This window comes from Taudactylus pleione, unplaced genomic scaffold (genome assembly GCF_031769625.1).
Source record: "Taudactylus pleione unplaced genomic scaffold, aTauple2 ptg000129l, whole genome shotgun sequence".
Classification (NCBI taxonomy): Eukaryota; Metazoa; Chordata; class Amphibia; order Anura; family Myobatrachidae; genus Taudactylus; species Taudactylus pleione.
Window position 1 is genome coordinate 11,742,202 of NW_028284531.1, and position 26,138 is coordinate 11,768,339.

The 26,138-nt window shown below is 41.7% G+C and overlaps 1 protein-coding gene across 1 annotated transcript in view; it reads left to right on the forward strand.

Annotated features, from left to right (window-relative positions):
- The window catches only part of EFL1 (elongation factor like GTPase 1), a 363,676-nt gene that overhangs the window by 102,354 nt on the left and 235,184 nt on the right, over positions 1–26,138 (forward strand). Inside the window, exon 12 of the mRNA XM_088472852.1 lies at positions 2,769–2,868. Coding sequence (XP_088328978.1) covers positions 2,769–2,868 — 100 coding nt within the window. The remainder of the gene's footprint in view (positions 1–2,768; positions 2,869–26,138) is intronic.

Sequence of the window (26,138 nt, forward strand, 5' to 3'; positions counted from 1 at the left end):
AGCTTCTGTATTTTTGTGAGCAGTTTATTCTCCCTTGAGTAATTTCCTGAGAACTAGAACTGGCTACCATGGAAGTCCCTAAGCCACACCTTGTATAGACATGCATCCAGACTCAAATACTCTCACTAGTGCATGGATGTGTGTAACCTAAGTTACAATGTAGTTCAAATGTAATCGAAGTACACTGATTGTTTATTTTCTCTGTAAGTAGAACTTGTGTCCTAGTACAAAGGTATTGTTTCTGATCTGTGAATGTATTTGTGATTTATTGGAAAATATGCCGGTTTCGGCACTGCATTGCTTCCCTGAGAATTACTTGAATATTTTTGTAAACCACAGGGATTGACTTTCATTCTCTCTGCTTTCTTGCAAGTGGACAAATCTCTAGACACAAGTGTTTTATTTAGCGTTAAATGGGCCTGCAGATCCTCTGTACAAGTAACAATACATTGGTTCACACACATTTCTTGTAAGTACAGCAGCTTATATTACAAATAAAGAACATTAGGGAGATTAATTTGTTGCTTGCCATGTAAGGCTTTCTGTTAAATCTCAGTTGGACAGTTATTGAACTCTTAAACCTTTTTAGTTTGGTTTTATCCTGGATTGCAGTGTAATAGATCAATACAGTATGTGGTTATAAAGGATTTCAATTCATATGGTAAATATATGTATGGTGACATGAGGACAGCGGTTACCGATGCAGTTACACTTCAGAACTACCTCCCACAAATATAAATCTGTAAACCGATCTCTGAAGGCCGTGAGAAACTACAAGATGGAACCAGAGAGTTTACCTGCCCCCCTCCCTCCTCTTCCGAAGGACAGGATTGCTTTAATTGTCTCTAGCCTCTGTGAGTGTAACGGTCATCGCTGCTGCCATGTTTGAACCTCCTTTTGGTATTCTCAGCAACCTCTTTGGGTCCTTGGTAACCGCAGCTTCCGCAATATATTTGGAACACCTGCCTTGTCTCTGCGGCCAGCAGCCAGCATGGTGCTAAAGAAGAATATTGGGTACACAACTACTTGGAGCTGGTGGATGAACACAGGAAGTGCTCTTACAGTTCAGGGCCTAAAGCCACTTCCAGAACAGGAAGCAGAGAGTAATAGTCTTAGTTGCCAGTAACCATTTTGATATTTATACAGTGACTGGTTGATCTTTTATGTCTTCACCCTCCACCGCCTTACTGTAGCCGCAAAGACTTTCCCCACCGCCTGCTCCCCTTTTTATTCTGCTACCTTCTGTATCAAGTGTTCCTACACCTCTTAGATTAGACGTACACGTGCCAGGAGCATCTTTAGCTTCTGTTTCATGTTGTTGTCTGTTATTTATTTGCACCCTGAGCTCATTAATCACTTCCACCCACTCATGGTTGTAGCTGCGGCATTTTGTAGGTAATGTCTACTTTTATTAACGACAGGTGAACCTAAGCGGGTCACTGTGGGGTGGTTCATTTATGACCCCACTGTCACCTTTAAAGCGCAATTGCTGTTCACATGTCAAATCTGATTGTTTGTCACTGCCATTTACACCTAGTGACTTTAGATAAACCAACCAGGGCCGGCTCCAGGGGTCTGAGAACCCTGTGCCGGCCCGGTAAACGGCGCCCTAGAATCGCATTATCGTTTAATGACAAAATCATTTGTCATTAAGCACAAATGGTTTTTTTTTTTCTGCACTTATTTCAATGTCGGGTCAATACTTTTTTTTTTTGCTGATTTATTTTGTTATTTTCATTAGGCTTCCAAGTTTGAGCTCAGTGTCTGCTTTTTAACTCCTTATACTCCATCCACTAGCCAGTAGTGCCATCTGGTGCATTGTCCTTTTGTCTTCCATCTTGTCACTGAGTGACAGTGGGCATCATTACCAAAGGCTGCATTTATGGTACTGTGACTGTGTAAAGGGGCACTTCCACTAGTAGATAGTGGAACGACAATACGATTACAACATTGTAATCGTACAGTCGTTACTCTTCCCCTGCAGTGCCTACACTGAACGATATGTTGTTCAGTGTAGGAACCCTCCCTAATCACTGAACATGCCCAATCTGTCATTATCGGCAGATTGACCAGCATGTTCAGGCAATGATTGGTGTTGGAAATGACCAGCTGGTCGTTTCTGACATTAAAGTGTACAATTAATGATCGATTGAATATAACAATGTCGTTATCGTTCAATCGCTCATTAATATCACCTAGTGGATGTGCGCCTTAACACGTCCCAGAAGAGAACCGAAATTGGACTGTCTGCATATGTACTCTCCTGTACTATTTCCTGGAGTACCTATGTAAATGCAAACAGACTCTTTCTATACGGACTCTTTCTATTTAGTCAGTTGTGGTAATTAAAGATTTTAGGGAAATTGTACTGATAATGAGAAAGCAACCAAAGGGATCCATATAAGATCATTCTAAAATGTAAGGATTAATATAGAAAAAAACACAAAAATACAGTATGTATCCATCTCTTAGGTACAATTTATTGCTCACAGTAAATAATTAGACATCTTTATGATAACATTGAGCAGGGGCTATATAAATCTGCTAAAAGGAAGAATAAATTACAAAGACTTTTAAAGGTGACTCAGTATTGCTTCATGATTACACCTTTAAATTTAATCTTTCAGTAAATAAATAACACTGGCACAGTCCCGAGGCACCAACAGAAATAATATCCTCTGCCAGTACAGTAAGTGCAGACAGGTGAGATCGATCTCTCCTCAAACTTGACCTGATTTTTTTTCATTCAACTTGTTTTTCTGTCTCAGTTTTTTTGCAGTGTCGCAGCGAGGAGACTGCACCGATCATTATCTTCGTTTCCAAAATGTTTGCTGTTGATGAGAAAGCCATGCCCCAGAACAAGCAAAGGTATGGAACATAACACTGCTGTCCACTAACTTTTATTAATGGAAACATTGTTCCTTAGTTTTTGTTTGAGGAATGTACATGGTAGCTTACTCCCACAAAGGCGATCACCTACAGTTGTAAGGCTGGGTACACACTAGACGACCCAGCAATGTTGCAGAAGGTCGGGGTGATTTACCTTTTTCCCAGACCATGCGAGATTGCCGGGACACATTACATATTGTAATGAACGGTGGAACGATACTTCGTTCTGCCCTTCATTACACTGCATAGCCACAGATACAATATTGTGTGATTGGCCGTGCAGCACAGCCAATTACACCATGCGACCCGTGGGTACACATTAAATTATGTGCCCAGTATATAATTCTGATCCGCTTCAAAACAAATATCTGATGATATATCGTCTATTGTGTACCCAGCATAAATCACACTGGCAAAGGTAGAGTGGTTCAGTTGGTCCTAATGTCCAAACAAGGAATATTTTGTGTTGGAGTTTTTAGACATTTGGTGCATTTGTTTTGAAGACCAGCTTTTGTATTAAATCTTTACTGCTTATCAGGATAAAACTTTTATATTGAAGTAGGTGGAGAAAGAACAACCTATGTATAGCCAATGAGATCATCAGAATGTTTCACGGGTTGCGAGTATTTTAGGAGATAATTGTACTGATCTTGAGGAAGTGACCTGTCCATTTGTGTAATTGTAATCATGAAATCGACACCAGAATGTTGACAGTTGTGTTGTCTATCTGGTTAAAATGTCAACATGGATGAAATTTTAACATGGTGAAAATGTTGACATGTTCATTATGGTTATTATTATTTTTATCATTTATTTATATGGCGCCACAAAGGTTCCGCAGCGCCTTACACAGTGCATAAATTGAGCGTACAAGTAAAACAGTTAATAGTAATACAAAACAATGCAGGACAAGGACATTTTTTATACACATAGCTTAGCTGCATTACACAAGCAGCATGTTAGGTGCCAATTGGGGAGTTACGAGCAAATGATTCTATAAGTAGGGATAGGAGAAGCATGTGAGGGACGAGGGCCCTGCTCGTGAGAGCTTACATGCTAAAGGGGAGGGCAGACAGACAGGGGCGACACAGATGGGGTAGATTGTGAGGATGGAGCAGTGGGTTAGGATATGTGCTGCGGAATGTGTGTGTTTAAGATGACCTGATATGTCAAAATTAAGTCCTTCCTTCATCTATCTCTATGACAGAAAATAGATTTTGTTTGTGCTATTTACTTGAGAGATGTATAAAATAAAGTTGTTGCACTTTAATTTTTGTGTGTTGCATTTTAGCATCTAAATACATCCTTCTAAAAATGCAGCTCCTGCCATCCTAATACAGTAGTGAATACTTTAGTCCCAGCTGCTGGGTGCTATGCCATGCTCCTGAGTGGGTGTATCTCACATGCTAGACCCACCCACACATGGGTGCAGCTGTGGTCCCACAGGATGTTCTTGGCAGCCCTGTAGGTCACAGACAGAACCAGGAGGAAATGGGGCTTAGTGGTGGGGTAGCAAGGCCGTGGAGGGAGGTAGGGAGGGTGGTGGAGGAACAGGAAAGGTGGGGGAAAGAAGCAGAGGGTTGGAAAGCAGACAAATTAGAGAGAAAAAAGGGGGAACCGCAAGTGCAGAAGACAAGAGGGGAAGAATAGGGATGGATAAAGTAGAGGATTATGTGAACATTTAATATGGGGGGTGTTTAAAGAAAGGGTGTTCATGTTGTGGAAGGGGAAATAAGCAAGATAAAAACTGGAGTGGAGGCTGTGTGATGTAGAGACAGTGTGATGTAGAGACAGTGTGGATAAAAGTTGTTAAATGTTCAAAAATACAGGTAACAGAACAGCGCTGCTAATGTATGAGCGCAGCTCCGAAAGTGAAATATAAAGAGATGTAAGTAGTGGGAGAAGGAATTGGTTATTAAATTAATGATTAAAGTGGATTGATGTGATGCAATGAGAAAAGGCAATACAGTACAAACAAGATTTTCTGTAGTATGAAGGCAAAAATTGCAATGTACATAGCCGTTTGAACAACAAAGATCAATCAATAAGAGCAGTACGCAGATAGGGAAGTACTTGCAATGACCAAGCAGCGAGTGCAGAAAGGAGTTTCCTGGATATGCATACAGCAGCAGATGGTGAATTTGGTAACACAAAAGTATGATGCTTAATGTCGGTCAGAAAGTGTTCTGGTTTTATGGATGTTTTCCCTCCAGCCTAACTCCGTCTTAGTTATCAAATTGTAATTACACTTAGAATAAAAAGCTGCATACACACGTAAAGATTTTCTGTCCAACCATCTAACTAGTTGATTGGTTGGAATGAAAATTTGGTAAGCTATGAAAGCAAATGACAATCAGCAATTTCCTCCCAAACGCCAGAAAATGGACAAAAACTGTTGTTTGAACAAATTGTTTAGATAAAATATTTAACAAACTTGTCTGAACGACCATTTTCATCTGTTTTCTGGCATTTAGGAGCAAATTGCTGATCATCAGTTACTCCCATACCTTACCAGATTTTCATTCCAACCAATCAACTAGTTGGATGGTTGGACAGAAAATCTTTACGTGTGTACCCAGCTTAACACATTGACTCTAACACGGACTATGGCAGCTAGAGGCTATGCAGCCTTACTGATCACTAATAGCAACTAAAGTAACAAACGTGTCTGTGTGCTCACTGATTGGGACCCCATCCCCTTTGCTCAACACACACTAAGGGGGGTATTCAATTTGGGAGCGAAAAGTCCGTGCTGGACTTTTCGCTCCACATCGCAGCTATTCCAGGGATAAAGTATCTGGCGCGTGCCTGCTTTATCCCCGTATTCAATTAGGAAGCAGCGAAAACGGGAGCCGGCGGAAAGTTAAGTATCGCAAAAAATTCGGAAATTTTAGGGAAATGTCCCTGGGTCCCCCCTAAAGATGTCCAGACATGGGTGTTAACTATGGGTACCCCCATTTTAGCTTGCTGAAGGAAGTCGGGGATTGTGATGCATAAATGCGGCTATTGATGATGTGGTGAAGAATAGCACTTAGGTGTTTTTTTTTTTTTAAAATAACTTGTTCCATCAAATTTATGTTACATGAAAATGGGTGCAAGCATATTTTAAAGTCCCTAAAAATTATTTTTAAAAATGCACCTGCCACATATAAGGGAACCCCTCTGCATTTAAAGTGTTCAAAATTTTTTTTATTTTTAACCCCAAAATTAAAGTTTTTTGGGGTGTTTTAAGCTTTTTTTGACAGTTTTTTTTAAATGACATCCCAGGGGTGCAGGCTATTTTTTTTAAGCCTGCACCCCTAAACCCCAATTGTGCACTTTTTTCGCCCCTATTTCAGCAGTGAAAAGTTATCCCCCTTTTTTTTTTTTTCAAATACTTTTCGAACCTGTGAAAACTCTTTGAAATTGAAAACGGGGATAATTGAAATAGGCGAAAAATGACGTCATCCCGACATTTCGCTCCAAATTGAATATGGCCCTAAATTGAGATGCAATAAAGTCTTAAGATAAACAATTTCTGAGAAGTGGGAAGACCATCACAGATTCACAATAAATTCCTAACTTCCGTTATAGTAATGGCTCCTAATATAAAAGTAGTGACAATTTACCTAAAATAAATGTCCAAAGTGATGTAATGTCGACAGTGTCTTTTTAGTGCATTCTATCAGTGTTGACATTACGACCATGTGAACATTGAGTTTTGACAGGCAACATAATATACCACACCTGTGATTGTGTAACTGAGGACTGCATGTGACCGAAGTACCACAATGATGTAGGAAGGTGAAGGAAGTAAAACGGGAAGCCACTAACTGCACAGTAAAGAGGAGAATGAGCTGGATACCCAGGCAGCAGTCTGTGAAACTGATCCAGGGAGATTTTACTGTATAATGTGTCTCCTTTATAAATGATGTTTTAAAAAAGGCTGGGAATTGCCCATAGACAAATTTGACCCTTCACAACTTTTCTAAAGATTTTCTGATAAGACCATGTTAAAAGAATTGCCTACTAGCCTCAGAGGGGGAATTTGTCTGATCCGAATCTCTCATTATCTTCATTTATTCTTTAGCTGAGCTTGCAAGTGTGGTGTATTTCACAGGGTTTAGGAAGAAAAGAACTGTCTTCATTGTAGGTGCACTCTTAAATGTAAGATTTAACTTTCAGGAGGGTATTCAATTAGGTGCGAAAAGTCAGTTTCTGCGGAAAAGTATAGCCAGGCGAAACTTATCCCCGTATTCAATTTCAAAGACTTTTTGTCGGTGCGGAAAGTCAATGCATTGGAATAGGCGAAAAAGATTCGCCTTTGAAACCTGTCGAAAAAAAGGGCAGAATTGGGGTTTTGGGGTGCAAATTTGATGCAACCACCCAGTACATTTGGGACAGTCCCCCAAAGGTAAACCGTGTCAAAATAAAGAAAAAAAAAAACCCTTAAGAACACCCCAAAAAGTTACTTTGAAAAAGGAGGCGAAAAAGTACAAAGTTGGGGGACAAACTTAAAGCTAGCAAACTAGATAGCAGGGGAGCCCCCAAGTATGCCCCAGGTGTTTTTAAGATTGCAGGTGTTTGCAGCAGGTGTTTTTTTTTTTTAAAGATTTGTAAACCTTCACTTTAGCAACTTAAAAATTTGACTGCACCCATTTTCATGTACCCCAAATTTGCTTGGACTACTTATTTTCAGCAAAAAATATTGCTAAATGCTATTCTTCACCACTTGTGCAAAGACGCTATTTAGCAGCTATTGAGATCATTTAAGTACCCCAAATACCTTCAGCAGGCCTATTTGGGGGTATCTATAGTGATCCCCAATGTCAGTGCATCTTTTGGGGGGTGTCAGGCTGATTTCCCCAAATCTGACAGCACTTTCCGCAGTTTTCGAATTCGCCGGGTTCCGTCTTCGCCGATTTCGAATTGAATACGGGGATAAGCGCGATACTTTTCTGCTTGAAAAACCAGCGATGACGGCGGAAACTCTGGCATGCGTAAAAGTCTGGGACTTTTCGCACCTACTTGAATATGCCACTTAGTCATGGGGCTATATGTGGTGGACAGGTGGCTGTTTTGGTAGACAAGGGGCTAGATGTGGTGGGCAGGTGGCTGTTATGGTAGACTGGGCTATATGTGGTGGGCAGGTGGCTGTTTTGGTAGACAAGGGGTTAGATGTGGGCAGGTGGCTGTTATGGTAGACAGGGCTATATGTGGTGGGCAGGTGGCTGTTATGGTAGATGGGGCTATATGTGGTGGGCAGGTGGCTGTTTTGGTAGACAAGGGGCTAGATGTGGTGGCATGTGGCTGTTTTAGCAGACAAGGGGCTAGATGTGGTGGCATGTGGCTGTTATGGTAGACTGGGCTATATGTGGTGAGCAGGTGGCTGTTTTGGTAGACAAGGAGCTAGATGTGGTGGCATGTGGCTGTTTTGGTAGACAAGGGGCTATATGTGGTGGGCAGGTGGCTTTTTTCTAGACAAGGGGCTAAATGTGGTGGCATGTGGTTATGGTAGACAGGGCTATATGTGGTGGGCAGGTGGCTATTATGGTAGACGGGGCTATATGTGGTGGGCAGGTGGCTGTTTTGGTAGACAAGGGGCTATATGTGGTGGGCATGTGGCTGTTATGGTAGACTGGGCTATATGTGGTGGGCAGGTGGCTGTTTTGGTAGACAAGGGGCTGGATGTGGTGGGCTTGTGGCTGTTATGGTAGACTGGGCTATATGTGGTGGGCAGGTGGCTGTTTTGGTAGACAAGGGGCTAGATGTGGTGGCATGTGGTTGTTATGGTAGTCGTGGGGCTATATGTGGGTGTTCTGATGGTCATTGAGCTACAGTATATATGGAGGTCATGTTGTTGTTATGATAGACAAGAGGGTATATGTGGTGGACATGTGCTTGTTATGTTAGTCATGGGGGCCATATGTGGTTGTTGTGGTAGACAAGGGCATAGGATTTTATATGGTGGGCATGTGGTTGTTATGATGGGTATAGGACTGTGTATGGCAAACCGCAAAGGCAGTTCAAGTTTGACACCGTACTGTGTGGGGCATTAAGCTATTATGCTGGGGCAATTGCATGTTTCAGTAATCTGTAAGTGGAAAGAAGATAACAAAACTGTACAAGCATGACATATTTCTACACCTTTTAATGCAGAATTATTCTGTAGTTGCTGAATTTAAAATATTGAAAAATAAATAAAATGAAACCCATAAATGTGTGGTACAATGTTTTCTCTGTATGCTATGCGTATGTGCGCATCTGCAAAATAGTCTCCCAGGAATGAATGGCAGGTGTGTATCTTATGCGTACATTGCAAACAGCTTATGTACTGCACATAGGGCCTGATTCAGAGCCGCTCGCGAGTGCACAGCGCTTGCAAGCGGCTTGATGTTTGGCCACTGCGCATGCGCCGCGTCCGGCATGCGCGAGCCCCACCTAGCGACTGAACTGCAGTCGCTACGGAGCTCACTACAAGACGGGGCGGCTGTCGATGGTGAGTGACCGCTCGCCCCGTTTTGTAGGTGGGTAGGGGGTGTGGCTACACAAACGCAGGCGTTCCTTTAGGAACGCCGGGCGTTTGTAGGAGGACGTACTGACATCACTAGTGATGTCAGTAGTGGACTTCCTGCTCTATTAGAGCAGGGAGTCCACCCGAGCTTGCGGCAGCCGAGACCCTACCCCAGGGCCTTGTCGCAAGCCCGATGGTCACGATAATCGCGACGGTCTCCAGCCCGCGCGCCCAAGCGGCGAGCGTGTCTGAATCAGGGCCATAGTGTGCATTCTACATTAGATCCAATCTCTCTTATTTTTGAATAATATAAATACAATGGACCTGATAGAGCGAAGCATGCAAAGTGTACGTATTTGCAACCTTGGAAATGGCTGCGGATTTCCGCCTGTTTTCGGATGTGGCCGGATCTATATGGCTGCACCTCCTCTGTACACCCACTTGTGAGTGCGCTGTCATAATCAGCCATATCCTGGGCGCAAAGGATCTGTCTGAAATTGCCGTATCTTTGTGTATGCTGCCCAGTTACACCCATTTAGCTGCAATTAGAGATGCGTCTGACTTCCATGCTACTCTGAATAGCCCCAGCAGATCCGCAGAGATGCATAAGCATGTGCAGTGCAAAAGGTCCCAAATGTGGCTTTGAATCATGCCCAATATGTCCTAAATGTGTTCCACCCATTTATTCCTTTTCTCCTTTTTATATTTACTCCTAGTAGTCTTATTTTTTTTTTATTACTGTCCTCTAGTTAGATCTTGTGGTGGGCCACGACAAATATATTTTTATTCTTATAGCACCTGTTTGATTTTTATAAGTGATAAGTTTGGTTGTTTTATTGTGTTTTTCACACTACATAGTGCCTTTGACCAAACCTCTATTGTTTAAGCATACTTCCCTACTTTTGAAAAAGCTTTTCTGAGAGACTGTGAAAGCAACATCTATGAGCGTGGCGGTAAAGTGGATGTGCACTGGTACATCTGAGAGGAGTGTCATAAAATGTACTTATATCCGCATGTAAATGAGCCCCAAAGCAGTTAGTAAGATCTATTTGTTGATGAAAACACACTGATACTTTTTAGAAAATGCATGTAGCCTTAGGGATCATTGTGCCTTATATCCAATGCAGGGAAATTATACTAATGATTCCATTTGAATGTATATATATGTATAACAGCTTTATAATGGGGGCAACATGCAATCAGGGAGATTGCTATACTCTTCAGGGAGTCATGGAGATTGCAACTATTTCAGGGAGTCTCCCTGACAATCAGGGAGAGTTGGCAAGTATGATTTTAAGTGCCTTTATTTTTACCCCACCAACATAAAAAGATTTAGGTACCTTCTATGAAAGAAGGGAGTACACTTTTTCAAATGTTATGATCCCACTGGTCACCAAACATTAACTGCCTGTACTACAGAACAAAAATGTAGTCCAAGCATGGGGGAAGATCTCCCCCATCCTGACTACATAGAATTAAGGGAGTTCTCCTCTATCAAAAATTTGGGCAGTGTTACCCCGTGCTACTTAAAACTACATTTTTCAGTATATGGAGTAGAGGGGACTAAGTGTAGCTATTGTCTGGTGATCACCTATGATAACCAGACAATATCGACCAGCGCTAAGTAGTTTTCCATAGATGGGGAGGGGCACATTGTGCCTTTCTCGCCCATACTGCCCCACACACGGGGACGCTCTGTCTTGAAAGAGGGGAGTCTCTTTCAAATGGTGTGCCATCCATAGTTATTGTCTGTTGATCACCAGACAATAATTGAAACAGTAGATAAAATTTTCCAAAGATGTGGGGGCATTCAGTATGATTTACTAGTATGGTTCTAATCCCAACAGCGGCATCCCGGCAGAGGAGGAAATCCCGATCGTCCTAAGGTACGTATAAACTACCCTAACCCTCCCTTAGGAGTGCCTAACCCTAATCCCCCCATCTAAACCTAAGTCCCCCGGGGGGGGGGTGCCTAACCCTAACCTCCCCCCGGGGGTGTCTAACCCTAACCACCCCCCCCCTTCCCCTAGCCTATACCTAACCTCCCGGGGGGGGGTGCCTAACCCTAAGTCCCCCCCGGGGACCCTAAACCTCCCACCTCCCCCGCGGCTGTCCACGCCTGTCACCCAACTTACCTTCCATCAGTAAGCTGGGTGTCGGGCTCCCGGCGTAGGGTAAATGACCGGTGTCAGGATTTCGACGCCTGTCATTTAACCCTTGCCGGGATTCCGGGCCATCGGCTTCCCGACTGTTTCCCATGTGGGGGTCTATAGCCCATTTCTCCCCCATCTTATGTCCAATAAAGAAAGTGGTTCCTCATTTAATGCAGTAGGTTGCCTAGTGTATAAAATGGTAGGCCTTGTTGGGCTGCCATATTCTTCCCACACATAGGAAGCACTTAAATCGAGACGGCAAATATTTCAAAGAAAGAAATGCACTTTATTTTTATTTTTTTCAAAACCTCCACTTATAATTCTGCTTTTTATTATTTTGGTAAATTGTATTATTGGCGAAACAAGAGCCACAAAGTATTTCTTTGTGGTGCTTATAAGACGGGATAAAAAATCATGTTTGCTTAAGGTTCCCTTTCTTACAATTTCAGTAATCATTTTTTTTTTTTTTTGCCCATTTGGGTTAACTTTTTGCTGCGTTAGAATAAGTAAAAAGACTAATAGTATTTTCAGAAAATACAATCTGAAAATAACCAGGTATAATTTGTGTTGACGCTGCATACGAAATCATGCAAATTCATGTTGGAATGTAACGAGCACAAACGTAAAAACATGATTTCAGCACGAGTGAGAAAACCCTCAGCAACAAAGGCCTTAAAATAAAATAAACTGAAATTGGGTGCATGTTATTCTAAGCCTTTAATGCATGCAGATCTGAATGTTCTCACACCTGTGGTTTACCTGACTGCAAGAGACTTTGGGAGAGTTTTTAGAAGTGGAGATGTTGCATATAGCAACCAATCAGATTCTACTTAACAATTAACTAGCACCTTCTAGAACAGTGTTGGCTAACCTTGACACGCCAGCTGTTATGGAACTACATAACCCAGCATGCACTGCTACAGTTTTGCTATTAGGGCATGCTAAAACTGTGGCAGGGCATGCTGGGATATATAGTTCCACAACAGCTGGAGTGTCAAGGTTAGCCAACACTGTTCTAGAAGATGATTGCTAGACCTCACTTTAGTAAATATACCACTTTGTGTCTGGACCATTAGAGCTCGTAGAGGATATACTGATTTGTCCCCACTAGATGGCGATGTGTTGTTCTTTATTAGTCTTATTTGTTGCATTTTTTTAACACACAGGATCCAAAAAGCTGCATGACCTCATGGATTAGTAGTAGGGTAATTATCTACTGCTGAGCTCTAGTTTTTTTAGACTGCTAGAATGTTGCTTTCCTGACAGTCTGTAACTCAGAGATGTATTGACTTTCACCCTGACTGTTTGCAGTAACCCTTCCTTTTCCTAAATCAAAATATTCTATGTATAATTAACATTTATTTTATTTGTTATGAATGAAGATAGAGGTAGAGTTTACTTTGTATAGAAGGTATGTCTGCAAAGCAAGTTTTGTCTTTACCACAATTTGAGTAGAAGTTGCCATATCATTTACCTCCATGCAAATTTCATTAACATGTCCTGTTCATGTTTACTGTACTCTGGAATTTCAACTCTTAAGAGTGAAAATATTAAGAACACTATCTCTCTTGCCTGTGCTTCAAATAGATATGGGTCACCTGGAAAATGCTAAACTTATGTAAAATCTTACCGTGGCATTCTACAAAGCTGCTGAAATAAGTGATTACTTGTAAATCACAGGGAAATAGGCGGCTTTCTTGAAAACCTACTGTAGTACTAAAAATGTATTACCAGTAATTTATATAGCACACACAATCTGCAGCGCTTTACAGAGAATATTTGGCCATTCACATCAGTCCCTGACCCAGTGGAGCTTACAATCTATGTTACCTATCATATGCACACAGACATACACACTAGGAATCATATTTTTGTTTGGAGCTAATTAGCCTACCAGTATATTTTTGGAGTGTAGGAAGAAACCGGAGTACCCAGAGGAAACCCACGCAAGCACAGGGAGAATATGAAAATTCCACACAGTTAGGGCCGTAATGAGAATCGAACCCACGACCTCAGTGCTGTGAGGCAGGAATTGTTACCACTACAATGTCTGTGCTGCCCTAACGAAAACATATGTAAATAAAACTATTCATACGCCATGGTAATTGCACAGATTTACATGTTTATTGGTGCTATACGCTAATTCAAGTCATATAATTAGTTAATCGATTCCAATTCTGTAGGAAAGTGAAGTTAGTGTAGACAGAACTTTTGTAGATGTTAATACTGTTCTTGCTGTGTGGTCTTACAACATTTTACAAACTTCAATGAAGGAACATTCCAAATAAATTGGACATCTGCTTATTACACGTCTGACAAAGTGCGCATCACCGAATAAAAAGGCTGTCAGTCCATTGTACAGAAGGGCAAGAAGTGTGGAACTACAGTCCCACTAATCCAGGCCTAAACTAGTTTGTTTTTGGACAACAAGAGCACCTAACAGTAAAGCTAATGCAAGAGCAACTTTGACATTGAACAAGCTGCATCAGTCAGTGCATGCAGTAGAAAATAATGTACAGCACATGGGTTAGATATCTTCAGGCCATTCTGCAAAAATGGGAGTGGGATGGTCGCAAGGAAGAATTTCTGGCTAAAATAAAGTACGAGCCTCTCCCTGATGCTATGCCTTAGATGTAACACTACCTATTCCATGGCGCCTACTCTCTACCCTCATGCCACTTTGGTACAAAGCCAACATTCTCCCCTGGCCTCAACTCGTCCACTTTTTCCCCTTGGATCTCAGCTGGGATCAGATTTCTTTATGATATAATATTTAGAAGGGTGTTTCCCACTTGCTGCTCTTTCCATGACCGCTTTCATCTCCCTACCTCTTCCTTTCACTGCTTCCTGCAAATCAAAATTTATTTTCACTCCTACCCATCTTTGCTCTTTTCGAGGCTCCTTCTCTCTTTTGAGCTAGTTGTCATTGAGGCTGCGCAGCCAGGAATCTCATCATTTTTGTATAACTGTTTTGACTCCTCCTACTTCTCCTGCTCAGTACCTTCATGAATTGTATTGGAAAAGGGATCTGGATGAAGCCCTGGATGTGGCCTCTAAAAGAATGCTTATAAACTACTGTTCCAGTGGTAGGCTCAGCTTCTCCTCTCTATTTAATGGGTTGTATGTATATGGGTTCCTTCCTTCCTTCCACATCTGGCAGTTCTGTCCCATTATATAGGGCTCCTGGTCAGAGGTTTGAATGTCCCATGTTTCCCTAAACACATTTTGCTCCCTCTACCATTCCCTGGCTTGGCTTAACATGAGAACAGGCTTGCAAGACATGTCCTCAGTGCTGCTGCCTGCCTCAGAGCCCCCCCCCACTGTACCTGCTCTCCTACAGAAGATCTAGTTTGTCTATGGAGCACATGACCATCTAACTGACAGGTCCTTCTGGTCTATCCTGTATTTTTGAGTTAGCACCCTCCCCTTAGGAATCATCTAACGTTAGTATACCTCTTCATGGGCAGATGCACTAAGCCTTGGAGAGTGATAAAGCACAAACCACTCAGCTCCTAACTAACTTTTGAAACACAGCTTGTAACATGACAGTTAGGAGCTGATTGATTGGTACTGTATCACTCTCCACTTTCTCACTTTCCAAGGATTAGTGCATATACCCCTTCTGTTCTTATGGCCCATGGACTCCCCTGCACTCTCTCACACACACTCTCACAACCCCCACCCACCTTCTTCATTCTTTCCTTCTCTATCTCTCTTTAGGTTTTCTAAACTGTTACCAAAATTGGTAACCAAATAATTTTTATTTCCACTTGTCCAATGTATGGTCACAGCATAAGCCAATAAATATATATTTACTTATTACCAGTTATTTATATAGCGCACACATATTCCGCAGCGCTTTACAGAGAATATTTGTCCATTCACATTAATCCCTGCCCCAGTGGAGCTTACAATCTATGTTCCCTACCACATACTCACACACTAGGGTTCATTTTTTGTTGGGACCCAGTTAACCTACCAGTATATTTTTGGAGTGTGGGAGGAAACCGGAGTACCCGGAGGAAACCCACACAAGCACAGGAGAATATACAAACTCCACACAGTTAGGGCCATAGTGGAATCTAACCCACGACCTCAGTGCTGTAAGGAAGTAATGCTAACCATTACACAGTCTGTGCTTGCCTATAGCATCCTCAATTTCACCGAAGAGGGCAATGGACCAGCACTCACACATTTTTTTAATGCAATATAAAAGTTAATTTAATATATCTCACAATATAGTAAGCTGTCTCGAGCATAATAAAGGAGATCAGTACATATCAGTAAAAGTGTCCCATAAAAGATCTTAATAGTTTGGAGCAGAGAGGGGATAGGGGGAACATGATAGAAACTTTCAAATATATCATGGGTTTTAACAAGGTGCAGGAGGGAGACTTTCTTTAAAATAAGAGAAGTACTAGAACACGAGGCCATGCACTAAGACTGGAGGACTGGAAGGGAGGTTCAAAGGAAATTTTGAGGGAAGAGGATAGTGGATAAGTGGAATAGCCTCCAATCAGAGGTGGTAGAGGCTAAGACAGTAGAGCAATTTAAACATGCTTGGGATTAGCATAAGAATATCCTTACAAAGAACTGAGGATCACATAGGGTTGAGGGTTACCAAAAGGAAAAAATAGGGCAAAGTAGATGGGCCAAGTGGTTCTTATCTGCCGTCAAATTCTATGTTTCTATCTCAATAGGTGGAGCCTCACTCCAACATAGACCCAGCATTGCCCGACAGCTGTTTCGGTGCCTTATGCACCTTTCTCAAAGGAATAGCCAGTAATACTGTGTACCAAAGCGGCTTAAATAAGTACAACCATAAATAACTAGGCTCACCTGTCCACACTGATGGTGCTCACATTCACATACTGACAGCCTGGAATGCTCCATTCATCCTGGCAAGGGCCACGGGAGCAGCACTGGAATTGACACCAGATAGTGGAACCACAGGCACTGCTCCGGTCTGCGGGAAAGAAAGATAGGTTCCCGTGTGCTGGAAATGACAAACTGGACCAAAACAAAACTGTGACATGCGTATTCTCCAAATAACAATAGAAAGAAATCATATGATGAACCAAATGTAATATTCACTAATATAAGTAAATAAATAGTATTGCAAATAATATTTAAATCATTTAAACTAACATCAATATCAGAAATCCATCCCATGGCCCATAAGGCAACAGAGCTCACAGAAACTCAGTTCTAAAAATGGTGGAAAAGTAAATTTCTTCATTAAGGCCTTGTGGTGCAATTGTTTTTAATTTATAAATCCAGTGGCTTTCGCGGTCGAGCAGCATTTTTGGCAGTTGGGCGTCCGGGGACATGTAATTGCAAACTTACGATAATCAAGAGACGTTGTCAATAACGTGATGGGAGGATGATATATCCTTCGGGGCAGTGTAGTGATTGAGCACGCTTCCTGGAATGAATTGCCTCATGATAGGCAGAACACACCTATGTAGTTGTATGACACCTGTGCCAATGTGGGCTGCTAGTAGTGTCATGGATCCTTTTTGTTATATGATGGAACGTGAAGTCTCCTCGCAAGTTGAACATCGTGGGGGCACTAGGCCCAAACTCGGACAGTCAATCCCGCTAGTGAAGGAAGAGTGACTGACGTCTTGGTTTCACGGTCAGTAGGATTGGAGAACCCTGTCATTTTGAATTGGGTGGGCTCATATGCACCCACCCATGGATGGGGTGGGTAGGAGTACTCACCCCAATTATCAAATTGAATAGTATGTTTGCGATTGCTTTTCCTAGGCCATCAACTTTATGCAAGCGATAAATAAATTGGATCTACTTCTGCCAGCTATAGTGTGTTGTGTCTTTATTCAATGGGGTTCAGAGGTGGTCATATAGAATGCTATAAAATATGCTAATAGGAAGTAGGCACAAGGGAAGCTCTCATACCTAAGTGGCTTAACTGGCTTTCATCAGCTCATGGTGCCTTTTTGTTGTTTGGGCTGTGTATACTGCCGTTGTATGCAAACTGGCAATGTGTTTGAACATCCTCGGTCTGGAATTTCTTACCATCTGCAATATCGCATGAATTGGTAAACGTGATATATGTGATAATGTGTCCATGTGAGAAACTATGTTGGAAAGACAATGCGGGTGCTTAAAGAAAAGGATGGGATTGCATCGATCGTCTATTAAGAAGGCTCTATCTAAAATTGAATCTAGCACTCCTCCAGTAGCCAAACATTTTGTCACTCATGGACACTCTATCAAAGATTTTTTGTTTATGCCACTGGACCATATTCCCCCTCTACAGAAAGGAGGGTACAGTCATAAAAGAAACATTTTAGGTGTTGGGAGGGTGGGAAAGATTCCTTAGAAAGAGAAAGCACATTACTGCACATTGCCTTTTGTTGACTTTGATTCTTCACCTCTCACTTCTTCTCCTGGACTGGACCTTTTTCTCTTTTAGAAATAACTTTAACCCTGTACGGTCTAGGTCATAACCCAGCCCCCTCTGCTGCTGCAGCCAATCACTTCTTCCCTGCGACAAAGACTATTCATCAAACTAGCCCCAATTTATAGCCCAAATACCCCATCACTTTACCTACATTGTGTTCAGATTGCGGATGCTGCCTCTGTATTCTCCCACTACTGATCCTGGGACTAATGTTTGCATAAGTGATGCGTTCCTTAAGGTTATCACTGTGCTTATAACTGAACAGTGGAACATTCAAACAGCTCTGTCTGAGAATAGGGTCCGACTGTATTATGTGCAAGTGTTTCAAAATGGATTTGCATAGGAGTGAGGATGTAACTGAATAAGTACTGGAAAAAAATTATTTCTGAATATTCTTTTTTTAATTAATGGTTGGAGTGAGCAGATCGCCCCTATTAAGCTTAAGACATTTTTGTATAGCTTTATGCACATCCTTGGAATTGTAGACACGATCAATAAAATTGTTTCCCATTCTTTCTAGAGCCCCCGGAAGTTCGATATTATCAGATGTTATCCTTACCACTTGGACCAGTTGTGGAAAGGGTAAACCTTTTTTCAACGGCTGTGGGTGAAAACTTGAGGCCGATAATTATGTATTTTTAGCAGTGGGTTTTTTGAAAAGACCAGTAAAAAATTGTCCATCTTTGAGTGAAATAGACACATCTAAAAAAAAATCAATACTTTTTGAGCTCTTAGTACATGTAAACCTTATGGTCCCTGGAATACAATTAAGGGTGTCCACAAATTCCAATATTTCTAACTCCGTAGCAGTCCAAACTAAAAAGAGGTCATCTATATGGTGTACGGAAAACGCTGTGTATTTGGAAAATTTGCCTTTTGCAGTGATATGCAGTTTTTCATAATTAAACATAAAAAGAGTTGCATGCCATGGGGCCATATTCGAGGCCATCAACGTGCCTTTAAGTTCTAAGAAAAAACTAATCCTCCTAAATAAATTTTTTATGCAACATAGTATCCATATGCAATAGCAAGAATGATCACATCACGAACAGCTTGCATACTATCATTATGTTCAATGTTTGTATATAAACTGGTGACATCTCTAGCGTCACCAGTAGACACTTGGCGGGTGGTTGGCCAAATTAGTTTTTTTTTTTTTTTTTTTGAAAAGCATTTTTATTAATTTTTCAATAGTACAAAACAGAATGTATTGACATTGGGACCATACAATTAGTCATCAACAGGTAAACAATGCAAGAATAATACAGCGTACAAACATAAGGATGGCTCAAGAAGCAGATAAACAGCAAAAGTACTCTGCATGGCCAAATGATTTAAGATTATTAAGAAAATCAGTCATATCCTTAAAAAAATAGGGGGTGTTCTGCACCACTGGCTGAAGATGATAATCCACATACTGTGACCAGGATTGGCACAGTGAACCATTCAAGGAAATAATATGTCTGCCAGGAGGCCTGACCAAGGACTTAAGTACAGTATCTTTTGGTTGTATATACAGAAGTGGTATCCTCAGGAATTCCTGTGTCAAAAAATCCACTGTTTGTTTGTCAGTCCAATAATTAAATAAACCCATATGAATTATGGAATCAATTTCACGTCGACCTTCACGATCTGCCTGTGTGGAGACTGGTTGTTCCACTGCACAATCAGCCGCAGCATCCAGCACTTGTGGGAATCCACCCAGCAGTTGGACGCCTCAGTTCACCTCACCAGTAGCCAACTTGCACCACCCCTGACCATCCTGTTGGATATTCGGCAGTGTTTTAATTTTTAGTGAACTAACTACCCCCACTTGCTAGTGTTGACTGCACTAGTTTTCCTGTTGCACATGCGCTGAGTTAAATTTTCTGGCTCCACCATTAATCCACTTCTTTTTCATGTACTATCTTGTCTGCTCCTGTTACCACACCTTGGATTTCCTCTGCAAGCTGCCAGTATGGCTTAAAATACCTATGACCACCCATCAGTTTTTTTCAGAATACATTCAAGTTCATTGCAGTGTGTGAATTTGATGCATAAATTGGCCAACTAAGGCCGTAATAAAACTTCTGTAGAAATCATTCATTCCTTCATTAGACAGGAAAAGTCTCTCCTGCCTTCCTCTCATCCTGCTGGTTCAGAGATGAATTGCAATTCCCTATAGTTCACTCTACGAAAGTGGATATTACCACCTTGTGAGCTCTCATTGTGAACATGAAGGACTCCTTTTCTTTAGATTTGCAGCGTGCCATCCCTAATTTTACTTCTGAAATTACTTCTATTTCCAAATACACAGGGGCCCTTGAATCGAAAATGGAGTCCACTATCAAATTACAGAATGAGATGTCTCATGATACGGACTGTCTTTATAGAGAACATTTTCTTTGAGAAAATGGAGTATTTAGAATCATGAACGCCAAAATAATCTCCATGTATGCAATATCCGGGAAATCAGTGGACCCATCGGCCCTTGAACCGTTTGTGTTCCAGCTGTTCTTGTCTTTGGTCTCGGGTCTAGACCCACAGCATGTCCTTATTGATCAAATACACAGAGCCCTCCAGCCCAAACCCAAAGAGCCAGTAGCACCATATGATGTGCTTCTGAAGTGCCCTTCTATTAAAATTAAAGAATTGGTGATTGTGGCTAGGCGGAAATCTTCTAACATTCTATTTGAGGTATCCTAAGTTCCAAACTGCTCTGTCAATGATTGCCAAATGACTTGATTGCCATGACCCACACGCTCAGGGACAATAGATACAAATATAAATGGGGCTTTCCTTTCCAGCTCATAGTTGTTTGTGGCCAGCCAGTCGTGATCAGGACCCTGTATGAGGGACGAGACCTGCTCCACAGACTTAATTTGCAAATCTCCATCTTGCCTCAACTTCTGCAAGTCAAGAGTCTTCAAGGTCCATCGTTGCTCACTATCTGCCTTGAAGTGCCGCCCATGGACTCTCCAATTGATTCTTTGTTCTAAGCCTAATTTGCCATTCTAATTTAGTTAACTTAGTTGATGATTTAATCTTAGGCTGGAGGGCTGAATCAAATTAGCCTCGAAAAGTGCCGTCTGGTGAAAAGCGTATTGAATTAGCCTCATTTGCCTGTTTTGATGCAATGTTTTCTCCATGCGCATCCCCCGCTTTTTGCCCTATTCAATTGTAAAACATGCGAAAACGTGGATAGGCGAATGTTTTAAAAAGTGAAACTAGCGAAAAGGACATCTTTTTGGGGGGGAAATCAGTCTGCACCACATGAAAAGCTTCAGTGACCCTGGGAATCAATATAGAATAGTAGTATATAATGTAACACATAAATTAGATTTTCTGCCACAACAACCTTTTAATAAAAAGCGTTATTAAGCTCACCCTTTGTAAGTATTAATGTTCATGCAATTTTCTCCAATTATTTGTTGTGGGTGTATGAAAAATACAAATTCTGTATCAGAGTATAAAGTCCGTAACATTAATTATTGCGCTTGTCGTGCCCAATTAAACCGGGTTTAGTTGTGTAAAACTACTAATCCTTTCTTAGGGCATCCAAACTAACTTGTCGCAATTTCTACTTGTCTCCTCAGGAAGGGGGGGTGAGCAGAAATGCTGGTGCCACCGGCTGTTCGCTTCCTAACAGAGCAACAATAGAGTTGCTTTATCGGGCGCCCGGCACTGATAGTCCCAGACGGAAACATTTCAATCGCCCCATCGACTCTTACCTACCCCTTAATCGCCTTTCCCAATTTTTTTCGGAATTTTAATTATTATGGCCGGGTCACTGGCTATAAAGTCAACAATTAAAAATCTGAAGCACAAACTCAGCATGTACCCCCATATATTCTTAGCACTTTGCAAAAAACCTTATAAACAACTCTTTAAATTTAATTACTCTGCATTCTTGACCTCTATTAAACAGGACTTGCTCAAATGGAGCCCCCCTTTTTATCTCCAGGTTTGGTCGGATCAACATTGTGAAAATGAATATTGCCCTCGTTTATTATAATTTTTTCTTATCTGTGTCAGTCCCGGGGTCTTTTCTCTCTTCCTTACAGATGCTTTGTAATACACTTATCTGGAATAGTAAGAAGCCCTGGATAAATTGTGGATGTCTTGTAAAGTCTTCAACTTCTGCGGGATTAACTTCTTCCCCTATTCAACCAACACTATCATGTCCACCTCTGTCATATTCTTTCCTGGCTTGTTGCTTGGAAATGGGTGGATATGGAGAACTCTCTAGTCAAGGGAGATATGTTAAGTCTTTTGCCCTGGCCTTGATCTGCCTCTTCCCTACTGTTGGGTTCACGCTTGATTTGTGAGATAAACTAGTTCAGTTGTATGACCTTACTTCTCACCTCTCCCCTTTGTCTCCTCTTTGACACCCTATTTTTTTTCTATGCAGGTCACTGACCTTTTCGCTTTACTGTGAGTTCACTGGCAGTTTTGCCTGGGTTACATGGTTTTGGCATGTGGGTGCTGATTTTAATTCCCAGCTCTTTTTCTGATTTTCGCTATCAATACTATTAATCCCTGACTCTTCACTTAAAGTGGTTCATACAATCTTGCACTCAAACCTCCAAGCTCAGACACCTTACATCCTTTGAGAGTAATTGTATTTTTTCTGGGGGTTGTCAGGGAGCCACCTCCCTTTTTTTTTTTTTTATCGCTCCCCCCCCCACCCCCAAAACTTTTTGAGACTACCTGAAAAAGATACCCGAGTGGTCACTCATTAGGCAAAGAGTCGCAAAGTGCTCTATTAATTAGCTTCTGGAAAACACTTTTAAGGTTTATATGAGATGGTACTTAGGGCTCGATTCAGACCCGCTCGCTAGATGCGTTCACACGCACCCAGAGTATGCAAATCCGGCACACCCCCAGCAAGGCAGGCGATCGCACGGCAAGGCATTAGCATGCCCCCACTATGTCTTGGCGTGCGATCGCTTTGTGTATGCAGATGCCCCCCAGCCTGACTTGAGATGCCCACTTGCGCACGTCCTCTCCAGGAAGTGTATGCAACAATCGGACCCATACGCAGCACTTGTGGCAGACCATACCCTACTGCAAGCATGGAGAGTACTTCAGTGACGTGTACTATGACGCTGCCTCTGAAAAGGCGATGAGACGCTCAGACACGCTTGTGTTCGCACCTCCACTCCCCCGTTTTTAATGGCCAGCCCCTGTCACCACCCACAAACTGCTACTTCTGTCACTCATTCGGCCGGCTGTCTATGCGCGGCGATCGAACAAACGATTCCCGATCGCTCGGACTGGTTCGCGCACTGCGATGCATGCGCACAATGCAAACATCGTCTGACTGTGTGCGAACACTTCCTAGCGAGCGGGGCTGAATCGGGCCCTTAGTTCCTGCTAAATTCCACCAGATGTACCCCAGCTCTTCCACCTTATGTTGGTGACAATGTGGTCACGCTGGTACTTATTTTCATGTATGGTGGGGTTGTCTTAGTATCCATTTTCTGGCGGAGAGTGCTAGCCCTCCTGGGGCAGCTTCTTGGTGTTACTATCTACTGATCCCCTTGTCATGCTCCTGTGCTACCCAGTTATAAGACTCTTACCGTCCTCATAACAAGTTAGCACAACATGTTTGTACTGGGGCCCACTCCCAAACAGCTAGAGTCTGAAAGAAGCCCAGCCCACCAAACTATGATGCTATCCCGTGTCTGTCACATTGACAAAGCCCTAGGGATTTTTGAGAGGCATCAAATTGATTAACGGGAAATATTTTATTTGTGAGTCAGTTGAGACTTTTAACATATTTACCACATGTTTGAGTTTTTTCTTTTTATGGTTGTGGCTGTTATTGTTACATGGACTGTTTAACAGATTTTTTTGCTCAATAGAAATTACTATATTACTATATATGTTTTCTGGATGCATGCTGTGCAGACTTAAGCTGGCCACACACTAGACCAACTTACATCCAACCAGCCAACTTGTTGATTGGTTGGAATGAAAATCTGGTAAGGTATAGGAGTAACTGATGATCAGCAATTTGCTCCTAAATGTCAGAAAACAGATGAAAATGGTCGTTCAGACAAATTTGTTAAATGTTTGATCTAAACTATTTGTTCAAACAACAGTTTTGGTCCGTTTTCCAGCGTTTGGGAGCAAATTGCTGATTGTATTCCTTACCAGATTTTCATTCCAACCAATCAGCTAGTTGGCTGGTTGGATGTAAGTTGGTCTAGTGTGTGGCCAGCTTTAGGCCCGTATTCAATTTGAAGCGAAAAGCCGTTTTCGCGTGTTTTGGGCGAAAACTTTTCGCCAATGTCATTTTGCTAGGCGGAAAAATATTGCTGTATTCAATTTGAAAGACTTTCTGCCAAGGCGGAAAGTCAATGCAATGTAATAGGCGAAAAAGATTTGCAATGCAATGTAATAGGCGGAAAAAAGTGCAGAATTGGGGTTTTGGGGTGCAATGGTGCTGGAACCCCCATGCAGCCTTCAGACAGTGCCCCAAAGGTAAACTGTGTCAAAAAAAAAAAAACTTACCCCAAAAAAATCACTTTGAATTTGGGGGCAAAGAATAAAAATGTTGGACAAAGTTAAAAACTAGCGAACTTGACTCTGGGGGGGTCCCCAAGTATGCCCCAGGTGTTTTTTTTTTCAATGCAGGGGCTTGCGGCAGGTGGACTTTTAAAGTTTTTTTTTAAATTTAACTTTAGCAACTTTAAAATATGCTGACCCCCTTTTTCAAGTACCCCAAATTTGCTGGGATAAGTAATTTTCTGCAAAAAATATTCCTGAATACTATTCTGCACCTCTTAAACAAAAACGCTATTTAGCAGCTATTGAGCCCGTTTAAAAACACCAAATACCTTCAGCAAGCCGAATCGGGAGGTACCATAACTAACCCCAATGTCAGAGCATCTTTTGGGGGGTGGCAGGCTGATTTCTCCAAATCTGACAGTACCTTTCCGCTTGTTTAAGTTTCGCCGGGTCCCGTTTTCGCCTATTTTCAAATTGAATACGGCGATATGCGGGCACGCGTGCGATACTTTTCTGCCTGCAAAACACGTGATGTAGGCGAAAAGTCCGGGAGGCGAAAAAGTATCGCGGCTCAGCTCAATTGAATACGGGACATAACCTGAGTTACCATTGCAACTCCGTAGTAGGCACACCACTTAAGCAAAAGGAATGAAAAGCTCAAATCATAAAATTTTTTGTATTATAATTTTTATCTCAAACTTGCAGGGACATCTATGTTGTACTATTTGACCAATCTGTACACAGCTTTCTATTGACCAATACAAGCCAATCTCACCCTCATTGTCTTCAGGGCTGGTGCAAGGTTTCTCGGCACCATAGGCAAGGCTTCAGCTTACCAACCCTCATACCCCAATACCGATTTCCCAGCCCTAAAAACACAGACTTTTCTAAAATAAAAATGTTTTACCTTCTGGCTGGCTGTCAAGGTTGCAGTCTAGATGCACTGCTGTTGAAACTCAGAACACTGTCCAGGTTCCACTGCTGCCCAGGGCTATTAAAACTTGGTAGAAAAATTTCAGAGGCCTCCTTCATATTTCTACTATGTGGCTTAAGCACACCCCCAAGGCCCCGGCACCTTAGGCTGCCCTGTCTGTCTTTCTAAGAAGGTTTCAATGGTGTGACATATGTAGTGTAAGTATAAACTCTGTAGTTATTTTATTTTATTTTGTTTAACTCAACAGCACATAGAACTTATCTGGGTTAATGTTAAGTAGTTGATTTACTTGCATTTCACAGTCTCAGCTGGTAGACATTCTATGCCCAGCAAGATATTATTTTAGAACATAATATACTGCTAAATTCTGTATGCACATATCTTATTTGGGAGAATTTCTTTTATGAGTTTTAAATATCCTATGAGATGGAAATTTGTGTAGTGTTGGTCTCTGTATAATTAGTATCACTCTATTCACCTGTCTGAAATATAAATTTTATGTGAAAAAGCTATAATTGACACTTAATGTGGTCTGGCTGCTTAACCAGAAAACAACGCTACCCTGTTTAAAGGGTTAATCATTACAGAATTCTATTATGATGACCGCAAACAATTAAACCAGCTCAGGGCACATGTTCCAAGTTTATTGGGGTCTCTAGGATTCTAATAGGCACTTGTAAATAACTGTTTTCAATTGACTTTGCTCAGCGTAAATGAGTGCAGCAAATTCTCTGGAGCCCATAAATG